Raw genomic sequence first — 12,966 nt, 5'->3', positions numbered from 1 at the left:
AGTGTGCACATGCCTCTGTCTGTCTAAGGCTGGCCCAGCCTGACCCTCTGTGTGTAGGGTTCTCCTGGCCCTCTTCCTCCACGGCCCAGCGCCAGGTACCTGCAGTCTCAGGTGGCCCCAGACACCAGGGACCCTGCACCACCCAGAACAAAGCCTGCCTTACACACTCCCTGGCCCCCTTCCCCTCCCAGGTGCACACGGTCCACCATCACAGGGACAGAAGGCTGGGCTGGAGACTCCCGTTGGAACCCTGGCTTTGCTATGACAAACTGGTGTCACTTTGAACCAGGGACAACCTTTTTTTATTTACAAGGGGAAACAAAGGCTCTGCACCCCATCACAGGCCCAGAGAAAGCTTGTGATAAATGCCAATCAGAAGGTGGCCGCCCTCCAGGCGGACGCACGGCTGCTGGAGGACTGGTGCCTCCCCGGCGGGCGGCATTGCCTTCTCCTAACAGAAGGGGCTGGAACGCAATCTTCACGTTCTCGCTACGCTCAGGTAGCTCTCCACAAAATAAAAGCAGTGTGAAGGGACGGTGCTGTCACAAATTGGTAAGAGCAAGACCACCAGCCGGTGACAGCAGGTTACTTTGTCTTAAACCTGAATTAGGAAGGAAGGGTCGCTGAGCAGTAGAGGTCATCACCCCACACATGGGTTTGTTTGCTCAGGAACTTCCCGGTGTGGACACGGAATGGGCAGCCGGTGGCCTCTCCTTCACAGCGGGCCAGACGCCCTGCGAACTTGGAGAGAATGGTGCTGCCCCCTCCACCCCCGACCTGCAGCCCGACCACGCTGCTAAGCTCAGCGTCTAGAACGCTGGGAAAAAGCAACCCATTTAGAGGCCACCCCAGGGAAACGTCATACAAAAGGTCGAGAGACAGTCCCCTGCCCATTCCCTCTGGAGCCCGTTTCCTGAACGGTCAGCCTGCTCTGTTGGGGCCCGTGGCCAAAAAAAAAAAAAGGGGGCTGTCGGATGTCGCGATGGAAAGTGGATTTTCCTCCGGGGAAAACAAAAGACCTCTAACACAGTCACACGCAGGAGATCTTTCTTTCCAAGCCAGCCTCACAGAGAGGGGTTTACCCAACCATCTGCTTCCTCCACTTTTCGTCCACCTGGATCTCTGAACCAATGAGGGCCTGCGGTTCTGGAAACTTGGGGCCAAGCGTCCAGGACCCCAGCACAGACCTTCCTGCACACGCAGCTGGGATGCCCGGAGACACGATTTAAACCAAATTGCACTTGGGCCAGGCTGGCCCTGAACGAAGAATTTTACCGAATCAGCTAGTGCTTGGGGCTGGGAAGAGGCCACAGAGGGTGCGGGGAGTTTGCCTTAAACATCTGGAAGGGGACAGCGGGCTTCATGGAGAAGGAAGGCTCGAAGTTCAGAGGGGCCAAACAAGGAGCTGGGCCTGGCGTCTCCTCAAAGTTACGCATGGAGTGACCATCGGGCCCAGCAGCTCCCTACTGCACCCACAAGACTCACATGCCCACAGCTGCAGATCCAAGTGACCAGGAGGTGCTAACAGCCCTGGTGTCCACCAACCGATGAACAGATGGACACACTGGGTCCGGCCACGCCACGGAGCATTGCTCACCCTTACAAAAGGAAGGGAACTCTGACACGTGCATGGATGGACCTTGAAACGCTGAGGGACGCCAGGTCATACATTACACGGTGCCACTTGCATGAAGAAGCCAGAGCAGGCAAGCCCAGGGAAACAGAAACGGGTGACAGTCCACACCAAAGGCACCTCCTCCCAAGAGCTGGCACCGCAGGGTGAGTCTACGGGTCTGGCTAAACCCAGCCAAGGGCAGTCACTGCCCTGTCCCCGAGGGCTAGACTCTGGGTGAAGACTGGACGTGGAGCAGCTGGCCTCAGCCTGAAGGTCGAGGGAGTGAGCTCACCTCAGGGTAGGCAAGCCCAGGACAGTCTCCAGACCGCTGGCCCCTGAGTCTGGGCCCCGGCCACCTGGTGTGTTTTGAACCATGTGAATGCAGCAACTATTCAAAAACCAGATGTAAATGACATTTTAGACTGCTGGTTACAGTCAGGTTGGAATAGACACAACGTGGCATCATCTGGGTCCCCCTGGCAACCAAGGACACCTGCCAGGTGAACACCTAGTTATGAGAACAGAAGCAACAGAAGCTCAGTGGCCCCCAGTCCTGGCAGGACCAGCAGGTGGAGGCCGAGCTGTGGGGGGGCCTGGGGGCCTTGCCTGTGGCCACATCGCTCCCGCTCTGCCTCTGGCCACACGGCTCCTGTCCTGTCCGATGCCCCCGCCTGCCCCTCACAAGTCACGGCCCTCTGTGCCGTGTAAGGTGACACTCCCAGTTCCAAGGGTTAGATCATGGTCATTGCTAGGGGCCAGGACCCTGTCCACGATGGGTGCTCACCAGCTGTCCCCGTGGGACCTTTGGGTGGTCCTGGATGACAAGTATTTTTAATTCTAAGCCCAAACCTTTCCCTCTGAGCGGAAGCATCCAGGCCACTGGGCTGCTCAGAAACTTCAGAAAACCTGATCAACTAGGAAAGTGTGAGGTCTTATCAGTAATGTAAGAAATGACACCATCTTCTCTCAAGCCTAACATGGTAACACGCAGGGTGCTGGGGGTACGGGGAACCCTCAGGTGAGGGGAAGACGGGCACAGTGACACAGTGTGGGCACACAGATCGAGGCGCACAGGGAGCACCAGCCAACCACGGGAGAGAAGCGAGGCCAGGCTGACCCGCAGGCAGGCAATGCAGGGTGGGTCCAGATGGGGAACTGGCCACCCCGACCCGTCCTGCCCACATGCTCCCACATGATGGACACTTCAGACACGGCCTGGAGCACAAGGGCTCGACCCGGCTCCACCTGGGAGCGACCATCATCCCCACACAACTCAGACAAACCTCCTAGGCTGACCACACGCCGTGGACAAGGAAGAAATGTCCACCAGGGCCCTGACGTGGGTCCTCCAGACGCCCCGTAGCCTCTGTGGGGACCAGCCAGCATGACGTCCCAGAAGCCTGTGAGACTAACAGTGTGGGCACCCATCCGGGCAAACACTGCTCTCCACTTCCTGAGACGCCATGACACCAGAAACTAGAAACCTCCTAATGACCCCGGCAATGGGAGAGACAGACACAGCGCCGTCACCAACAGGCTGATCTCGTGCAGAAGGGCCTCCGGACACACCACTGCTTCCCTGTTGTACGGCTGGCATACGGCGTGCGTGACCCACACACACACACACACACAGAACGGGTCATCTCAGACCTCTGCCAATCACACAGGAGGGCACGTGAAAACACTCTTTTTTTTTTCATATATCTGTATATTGTTCAATATTGCATAGGACCAATATCAAAATGTATTCAGTTAATCTAATGAAGAATTATAATTTGCCAAAAATAAAAAAGAGAAAGAATTTTTGAAATGTCATACAGCCCTAGGTCCACACCGAGGAATTTACCTTAAAACCACAGGCACTCAGAGAGGAGTGGACGGGGATGGTCAGGTCATCACCTCGCTGTTCATCGTAAACTACGCCCAGTGACTCAGCACCTCCAGAGAAATGACATCAACAGCCACCACAACAGCGTCACTAACAGAGACGTCCACACCCGGCAGGTGCGAGGGAACCACGTACGACGTAATTCCATTTGCGACAACAGAGCTAGTGTGTAAAACGAGCCCTTAACGGTTTCCCTGAAATATTCCCAATGGTGCTCTCTCTGTGAGTCAGGTGATGGGGGACATTTTTGCTTTCTGTTTTACCAAAACTTTCCAGTTTTTCTAGTTCCTGACATGGTCACAGTCCCCCAGCAGAGCCTCCAAGCCGCCCGGCAGCGCACCGGCCCCCCACCCACTCCGGAGGCCCCCCCGCCCACTCCCGAGGCCCCCCACCCACTCCCGAGGCCCCCCACCCACTCCCGAGGCCCTTCCAGGCCGTGTGACTGTCACCTCCGGGCTGTCACCCTTCCTCAGGGCCCCTGTCTCCTCAGACAGGTGGGAGCAGCTGGACAAGCATTCCGGCCCCGTCTTCCGATGGGCAGGGAGCTCAGGGCAGACTCGGGGTCCCCGCAAGGGGAGGACTCTGGACGATTAGCCCACAGGGATCCGGGCAAAGGAGGTGACGGGAGCCTTCCGTGACAAGTTTGTGAGTGGAAACTTCAGGTAACGACCCAGAATTTGAGGAGGGCAGCCCAGGTGCTCACAGTATGTCATTTTTGGAAGCCGCCTCGACTCTGACACACGTCCCCTCCCCTCCAGACAGGGGTCACCGTGGTTCACAGCCCATGACCAGCAGGCCCGGGGAAGGGCTGTCGGACCCGCCCCCCGCCCCCCGCCCCCTTCCTGGGTCCTACCTTCTCTCGTTGTCGTCCAGGTGAGCAAACAGCACGTTCTTGGAGATGGCTTTGGCCAGCGCCGTCATGGTCTTGTAGTCCTTGGGGATGACCTGCGGGAAGCCACACAGTCAGGCTGTGGGCACCAGGGCCCCTGCTTGTCCCTGAGGCACTCTGACGTGGTCGCAAATCACACTGTTCCACCTTCAAGCGGTTGTTCTCAGGAGATGGTCAAGACCAACAACTGGCAGTGTGATGGGCGTCACAATATTTATTTAACTTAAAAGATACAAGAGAAAGAATAGAAAAAACCTGGGGCGACCCGAGGTGGCTTCAGCGCCATCGAGAAGCCTGGTCTTGGGGACCGGCTCCGGTGGGCTCTAAGCCTCCCGGAAGATGGCAGAGGAGCTCCAGTCCCTGGTGCTACTGCTACCTCTGTGCTGATTTCTTTATTTTGCTGTTTTTTAAGGCGACAAACACTTATTTAAAGATTTGAAAACGGCCCTGGCCGGTTGGCTCAGTGGTAGAGCGTCGGCCTGGCATGCAGGAGTCCCGGGTTCGATTCCCGGCCAGGGCACACAGGAGAGGCGCCCATCTGCTTCTCCACCCCTCCTCCTCTCCTTCCTCTCTGTCTCTCTCTTCCCCTCCTGCAGCCGAGGCTCCACTGGAGCAAAGATGACCTGGGCGCTGAGGATGGCTCCTTGGCCTCTGCCTCAGACGCTAGAATGGCTCTGGTTGCAACAGAGCGACGCCCCAGATGGGCAGAGCATTGCCCCCTGGTGGGCGTGCCGGGTGGATCCCGGTCGGGCGCATACGGGAGTCTGTCTGACTGCCTCCCTGTTTCCAACTTCAGAAAAATACAAAAAAAAAAGATTTGAAAACTATAAAAAGAGACAACCTGAGCCGTGCTTGGGGCCACTCTGACCCCACCCTTCTGGTGGAGGAGAAGGGGATGGAGGGTGGGTGTTGGGGTGTGTACAGCCAGGGAGGGATCTGGGTCTCTGTCTGCCAAACCATCAAGCACCGAGATGAGGGAAAGGCCAAGCTCCTCACAGCCCCTGCCCGGTGGATGCGCCCAGCCCAGTGTCCAAAGGGTCACTCACTGAGTGATGACAGGATCTTGCATCTCAAATTGTGGCCCCCTCACCCACAACCCACGACCCCACGTCCCTCCCGTCCCTTCCCTGAGCCTGGCAGGACCACAGATCCGCCACAGGGGTGCGGAGACCCCATACGAGAGCCCAGGGCACACGGTTGCCGGCTCGGCTGCCAGCGGCAGTGACCATGACAACGGGCTGCCCACCCAGGCCCCGGCACCCACCTTCCGGACATAGGACACAGCATCCTCCTCCGTGTACACCTCGGCGCTCACGCCCCCACGGCGGCAGCGGGCTGTCACCACGGGGTTCGGCAGCGTCGGGGAGACCTCCTCGTCGTGCGAGTCAGACTGGGAGGCTGACTTCTGAGCCAAGATCTGTCTGTTCTCTTCCTGCCGGGGGAGACAGGGAGAGGATGTGAGACACGGGGCAGCCTCGGCCAAACCTCTGGGACTGTCTGCTCAGGTGAGCCAGGAGCCAGAGGAGTGGAGGGCGGGGTGGGAGGCAGAGATGAAAGGAGAATGCAGCGTTGCCTCCACCTCACTGCCCACCCACCAAGCAGGTCCCTGGTGAACTCCTACACGTGCTTCAAGGCCCATTTTAATGTCGCCTCCAGCAGAAAGCCGTCCTATCAGCTCCCCCTTCCGCTCCCACCACCTGCAAAGCATTTCTGTTCACATTTGCTGGGAGTTGCTCCCCCACGCAGGGGGCAGCAGCACCCCAAGCACAGACGAAGAAATAGATGAACTAACGGAGTCACGGTGGGCTGGAGCCCATCCCCCATTGTATAAATGTCATGAGCACAGACCACACTCAGCTACTGGGTGTCAGAGCTCAGGCTGACGCTGCAGGGGCCACCGGGCAGGGGGACAGCGGGCTGACCCCACGCACCACAGCCCCTACAGAGCACGCGCTGTGACACGTGCTCACGGCGGAAGGCGTGGGTGCAGTCAGAGGTTTCCAGCAGGACAGGCAGGACACTCTGAGAGGGTCCGCAGCTGAAGGGACCGTGATCAGACAAAGCCGCCCCGTCAGCGGCTCCCGGAACCCAGGAGGTTCAACGAGCAGCTCGGAAGTCCACAGACAAGGCCACTGACAAACGCAGCGGTCCCTTGTGCAGGCAGGGGTCCCTCACAGATGGGGGGCTGGCCCTTCCCTGCAGCCCCCTGTCCAGACCTCGCCTTGGACCAGGGAGCGTCCCTGTCCTGGCACAGGGACGACTTTCCATGTTGGGCGGCAGAGAGTCAAGCCAGCAGGATACAGGTGGATCCACACACAAGGCCCAGGCGCCGCGGGTGACTGTGATTTCTGGTTGGCATCCCCGACCCACCCCCTCTCAGGATGCCAGGAAAACCTCCCGTTCCCTACAGCCCCCTTCCTGTCTCCTGTTGTCACGCTGATGAGCTGTCTGTGCAGCAGGAAGGTCAGGGCCCGGGGTCATGACAGGCTCTCCAGCCACGGGGATCGTCATGACAACAGTGTGGGAACGGCGTTTCCAGAAAGCTCCGAGGCCAGCGTCTGCCTCTGAACCGGGTGGCACAGCTCCAGGGACTGTCCCTGTGGGTCCCCAGGGCCAAGCGCTCCCTGGGCCATAGGGGATGGTCACTGTCTCCTTCTGACTGTGTTTTTCCTTCACCAGGGGAGAGGGGGCATGCAGACATCCAGCTGAGAAGAAAAATACTGAGTGAGGAGGGCGGGAGCTGGAACTGAGTGGCCCCCCGGGAAGACCCTGGGACGAGGGACTCCTCCCCACGCCCCTCTTCGCTGGGGAAGGACACAGCTGCCTTGTCCCTCTTCAGGGGATTTCTAGAGGCCCTTCATCACGCAGCCTCGCATCCGCCAGAGGAGGGGCCGTGCCCGCAGGGCGTGCCTTCCCAGGAGGGGGTGTCTGCACCACCGAGGACCTGGGACTCTGTGGGCCGAGGGTCAGCGGCCCCGCCCAGAAACCACAGCCTCCCTCTTGCGGCCGACCGGCCGTAGGTCTCAGAGAGGAAGCAGGCCCGTCCGAGGTGGGGAAACCAAGACCAGGACAGGACAAAGGACAGGCCTGGACACACAGCCGTTCAGCGGCAGACTGGGAGGAAATGTTAGCAAAACGTGTCTGAGAAAGGACTTGTTTGCAAAATGTACAAGACCCTTAAAACTCAATAATAAGAAAACAAACAACCAACTGGAAAATAGGCAGAAGCTCGGAACAGACAGCTGACGGAGGAGGACCTCGGGACGGCGTGTAAGCGAATGAAGAGGTGCTCCTCCTCGGCCCTCACGGGGAAATGCAAATTAAAACGGGCACGGCCTCGCAGCACCCCTGTCAGAGGGGCCGGAATCCAGAGCGCTGACCGCACCAGGTGCTGACGAGGACGCGGAGCAGCAGGAGCTCCGGTCACCGCTGGTGGAAGTGCAGGCCATGCGGCCACTTTGGAAAACAGTCTGGCCGTTTCAGCCCCGGCCGGTTAGCTCCGTCTGTTAGAGCAGTGGTCCCCAACCTTTTTTTGGGCCACGGACCAGTTTAATGTCAGAAAATATTTTCGCGGACCGGCCGTTAGGGTGGGACGGATAAATGTATCACGTGACCGAGACAAGCGTCAAGAGTGAGTCTTAGACGGATGTAACAGAGGGAATCTGCTCATTTTTAAAAAATAAAACATCGTTCAGACTTAAATATAAATAAAACGGAAATAATGTAAGTTATTTATTCTTTCTCTGAGGACCAGTACCAAATGGCCCACAGACCAGTACCAGTCCGCGGCCCGGGGTTTGGGGACCACTGTGTTAGAGTGTCATCCCGGAATGCCAAGGTTGTGGGTTTGACCCCCAGTCGGGGCACATTCGGGAAGCAGCCATTGCATGCACAAACAGAGCAACAAATGAATGCTTCTCCCTTTCTCTCTCTAAAACAAATCAGCTAAGAGAGAAAACAGCCTGACCTGTGGTGGCACAGTGGATAGTCAACCTGGAATGCTGAGGTCGCCAGTTCGAAACCCCGGGGCTCACCGAGTCAAGGCACATACAGGAAGCAACTGCTATGAGTTGATATTTCCTGCTTATCCTCCCCTCCCACTCTCTCTCTCTCCCTCTCTCTAAAAATCAATAAATCAAAAAGAACACAGTTTGGCCATTTCTTACAAAACTAAACATACTCTTCCCATCTGGTCCAGCAGTCGCACTCCCTGGTATTGACCCGAGGGAGTTGAAAACCTACGTCTACACAAAACCTCCACAAGGGTATTTAGAGCAACTTTATTCATCGTTGCCCAAACTTGGAAAACACCAAAACGTCCTTCAATAGGGCTGCAGAACAAACAGTGGTCCCCCCAGACGATGGAGCATGACACAGCACTAAAAACAAAGGCCTGTCCAGCCATGAAAAGACGCGGGAAAACCTGAAATGCACATGGTTAAGTGACAGCGGTGCACGTACTGTGACTGCAGGTATGTGACCTTCTGGAACAAGCAGATCTATGGGGACGGTGACAGATTGGTGAGTCCAGGGGTCGGGTGTGAACAGGCGGGGCACAGAGGACTGTTGGGGGCAGTGACACGATGATACTTATAGATGCACACACATCATCACACGTCTGTCCCGACCCACGGGAACGCACAACTCCAAGAGGGCCTCCGACGTAAACCGTGGACTTCGGGTAACAACACCTGTGTGTATCCAGTGGGCCCATGGGTTCCAACAATAAACCACAGGGACACAGAATGTCCAAAACAGGGGAAGGAGGGGAGCGTGGGAGGCATATGAGACTCGGTACTTTCTGCTCAATTTTTCTATGGACCTAAAATTTCTCCAAAAATAACCTATTATTTTTTTTTATTAAAAATTTTTTTAATTTTTTTTTAAATTTTATTTATTCATTTTTAGAGAGGAGAGAGAGAGGGAGAGAGAGGAGAGAGAGAGGAGGGGGGAGGAGCTGGAAGCATCAACTCCCATATGTGCCTTGACCAGGCAAGCCCAGGGTTTCGAACCGGCGACCTCAGCATTTCCAGGTCGACGCTTTATCCACTGCGCCACCACGGGTCAGGCGACAAAAATAACCTATTATTTTAAAAAGCACATACAGTGGCTTTTCGACTTGATCCCGCGTGCGGGATGGAGAGAGAGAACAGAGAGGGACAAACCCAGGAAAACACAACTCCAGGGAGACACCCTCGGCCTCCCGAGAGCCGGCGAGATGCCTGTGTCTTTCCCCTTTTCCGAAGATTCGATGGAACCAACCTCTCTTCAAAATAATTATTCAGTCATTTTCTGAGAGCTTTGAACGTTCTTTGGGGGGAAAAAAAATGCTTTGAGCGCCCCCACGGTCCCTTCTGGGCGGCCGTATCTTGTTACATTAAAACGCTTCCGCGAGGGGAGGAACAGCTGCTGCTGCTTCAGCTCCGAGTGTGAGACACGGATCTGGACAGATGTTCGCAGCTGAGCCATTCAGCGTGACGATACCCGCTGTGTCCCGAATGAGCAGGGCCCACGCTGGGCGCTGAGCCTGGAGACACGGTGACCAGCACGGCCGCAGCTGCCACGGTCCACAGCCCTGTCCCCTCGTGTGTGAGGCTGGGGGTGGGGGGAGAGGGGGACACCAAACCGCGTCACACTTAACTCACAAGTATGTAGAGAGTGAGATGGCTGGGAACGTGGAAAGAAAGGGGAAAATGTGTGTCTGGAGCATAGTCCTGTGGGCACGGATTTCTAAACTGTCTTTCCCGTTGTGGATGTGACTTATAAGATCATTCTGGAAATATACACTGACATGGGAACATGAACAAATACCCATTTTGGTTTTTTTTGTTTTGTTTTTTGTTTTTTGGGTGTTTTTTTTTTTTTGTATTTTCTGAAGCTGGAAACGGCGAGAGACAGTCAGACAGACTCCCGCATGCGCCCGACCGGGATCCACCCGGCACGCCCACCAGGGGGCGATGCTCTGCCCCTCCGGGGCGTCGCTCTGCCGCGACCAGAGTCACTCTAGCGCCTGGGGCAGAGGCCAAGGAGCCATCCCCAGCGCCCGGGCCATCTTTGCTCCAATGGAGCCTCGGCTGCGGGAGGGGAAGAGAGAGACAGAGAGGAAGGAGAGGGGGAGGGGTGGAGAAGCAGATGGGCGCTTTTCCTGTGTGCCCTGGCCGGGAATCGAACCCGGGACCTCTACATGCCAGGCCGACGCTCTACCACTGAGCCAACCGGCCAGGGCCAAATACCCATTTTGGAAGTGTCCGGCCGTCTCTGATCTGGTGGCACTGCGGGCCTGCGGAGGACCAGGAGGCCTTGGGAGAAGCAGGTCCCTGCAGCAGGCCAGCATCGGGCCAGTGGGCCTGGAGATGGACCCCTGGGGACAGGGAGGAGGAGCAGCCGCACAGCAGGGCAGCACCAGGTCCCAGCATCAAGGGGACAGACACGTGGGCAGACAGCCCCCACCAGAAAGTAGCTCCCACGGTGCCTGGGGCTGCGAGGCTGTGGCTTTGAGTGTTGTGGTTCCTTCTTTTCACAGTGCCCAGGGTGTACCATGTGGTGGCCTGTCCCCCAACGGGAGCTCTGGGACCACTGGGGGAGCGCTCACATCCTGCACGGGGATGTTTATAGGAACTGTGTTCATAATCATCAAAACTTGGAAGCTACCCAGACATCCTTCGGGAGATGCTGGGTGAGCAAACCGTGGTCCCGGCAGACAGAGGAATATTATGAAGTGATAAAAAATAAATGAGCTGCCTGACCAGGTCGTGGCGCAGTGGATAGAGCGTCGGACTGGGACGCGGAAGGACCCAGGTTCAAGACCCCGAGCTCACCAGCTTGAGCGCGGGCTCATCTGGCTTGAGCAAAGAAAGAGCTCACCAGCTTGGACCCAAGGTCACTGGCTCCAGCAGGGGGTTACTCGGTCTGCTGAAGGCCCACGGTCAAGGCACATGTGAGAAAGCAATCAATGAACAACTAAGAAGTCGCAACGCGCAACGAGAAACTGATGATTGATGCTTCTCATCTCTCTCAGTTCCTGTCTGTCTGTCCCTGTCTATCTCTGCCTCTGTAAAAAAAAATAAAAATAAAAAAAATAAATAAATAAATGAGCTAACAGCCACCAAAAGACATGGAGGGACCTGAAATGCAGATGACTAAGTGCTGTGTGATTCCAGCTGTGTGACATTCTGGAAAAGACAAAATTTCAGCGACAATAAGAAGATCCGTGGTCTCCAGAGACCTGGGGGAGAGCAGAAGGGGATGAATTGAGGGAGCACGGGACTTCGGGGCAGGAGAACTAGTGTGTGTGATACTTTAAAGACGGCTCTGTGACACTAAGTATCTGTCAAAACCCACAGAACTGTAAGACACAGAAGGTGAACCCTGCTGTAACTATAGACTTCAGTTAACAGTGATGCGTCATCATTTGTAGCAACTGGTACGACATTAATGCTGAAATGTTAACAACCGGGAAATCGTGGAGGAGGAGGGTTATGGGAACTCTCCGAGCTCTAGACTCAGTTTTTCTGTAAGCCTGGAACTGCTTTAAATAGTAAAGACTGTTCTTTTTTTTTTTTAAGTATCACTTAGAATAAAAAATGAAATATATCACAGCATAGGGAACGTAGTCAATGATGTACTATGCATGGTGCCAGATAGAAATATCAGGGGGAAATACTTTGTAATGTGTATGATTATCTAACCACTATGCTCTGCACCTGCAACTAATACAGAATAACACTGACTGTAAATAGTAATTGAAAAATAAAAATTTTAAAAATGAAATAGGAGTAAACTAACAACGTACGTGAAGGACCTGTAAATTGAAAATGATAACTGTTGTTTGTTTTACTGAGGAAAGAAAACAAAGATGGAGAAATAGCCTGAGTCCATGGACTGGAAGATTCGATTGCTATGCTCCCTGCTCTCCCCAAATGGATGCACATATATGTACATAACGTGATCCCAATCAAAGTCCCAAGAGGGTATTTTTTTGGTTCCTATCACCAGGATCTTTCTAACACACACCTGGAAAGGCAAAGTAACTATTACAATAGACAAAACCATTTTGAAACAGAAGAAAGTTGAAAGACGCACCACCTGTGGTCAATACTGACCGAAGGACAGAGTAACCAGACAGCGTGGCGTCACCAAGAGGAGCCACCCCCAAGCAGACCGGCGAGACCCACATACACATGGCCAGTGAACTGTCAGCAAAGGTGCGCCTCTCTCAGGGGAGTTCTTAGATGCAATCTTAAATACAAAACCGCTAGCCAGCCCCAGCACAGCAGCTCCGTCGATTAGAGCACTGTCTCCATTCACCAGCACATTGTAGGTTCAATCCCCAGTCATGCCACGTACAAAAGCCAACCAATGAATGCATCATTATATGGAACAACAATTAATGTTTTTCTCTCTCTCTCTCTCCTCTCCTTTTTTTTGAAAAAACAAACAATAAATAAAAATAAAGCACAAGCCATTTAAAACATATTGAGGCCCTGGCCGGTTGGCTCAGCGGTAGAGCGTCAGCCTGGCGTTCAGGAGTCCCGGGTTCGATTCCCGGCCAGGGCACACAGGAAAGGCACCCAT

General features: G+C 55.2%; 1 protein-coding gene across 2 annotated transcripts in view; it reads right to left on the bottom strand.

Moving 5' to 3' along the window:
* PRKAR1B (protein kinase cAMP-dependent type I regulatory subunit beta) overlaps positions 1-12,966 on the bottom strand; it is a 71,800-nt gene that overhangs the window by 49,640 nt on the left and 9,194 nt on the right. For both annotated transcript variants that reach the window (XM_066343022.1, XM_066343021.1), the window contains exons 3-4: positions 5,657-5,824; positions 4,357-4,448 (exon numbers count right to left, since the gene is read on the bottom strand). In XM_066343022.1, coding sequence (XP_066199119.1) covers positions 4,357-4,448; positions 5,657-5,824 — 260 coding nt within the window. The remainder of the gene's footprint in view (positions 1-4,356; positions 4,449-5,656; positions 5,825-12,966) is intronic.

The sequence above is a fragment of the Saccopteryx leptura genome, chromosome 6, assembly GCF_036850995.1.
Source record: "Saccopteryx leptura isolate mSacLep1 chromosome 6, mSacLep1_pri_phased_curated, whole genome shotgun sequence".
Lineage (NCBI taxonomy): Eukaryota > Metazoa > Chordata > Mammalia > Chiroptera > Emballonuridae > Saccopteryx > Saccopteryx leptura.
This window is presented reverse-complemented; position numbering and strand designations above follow the sequence as displayed.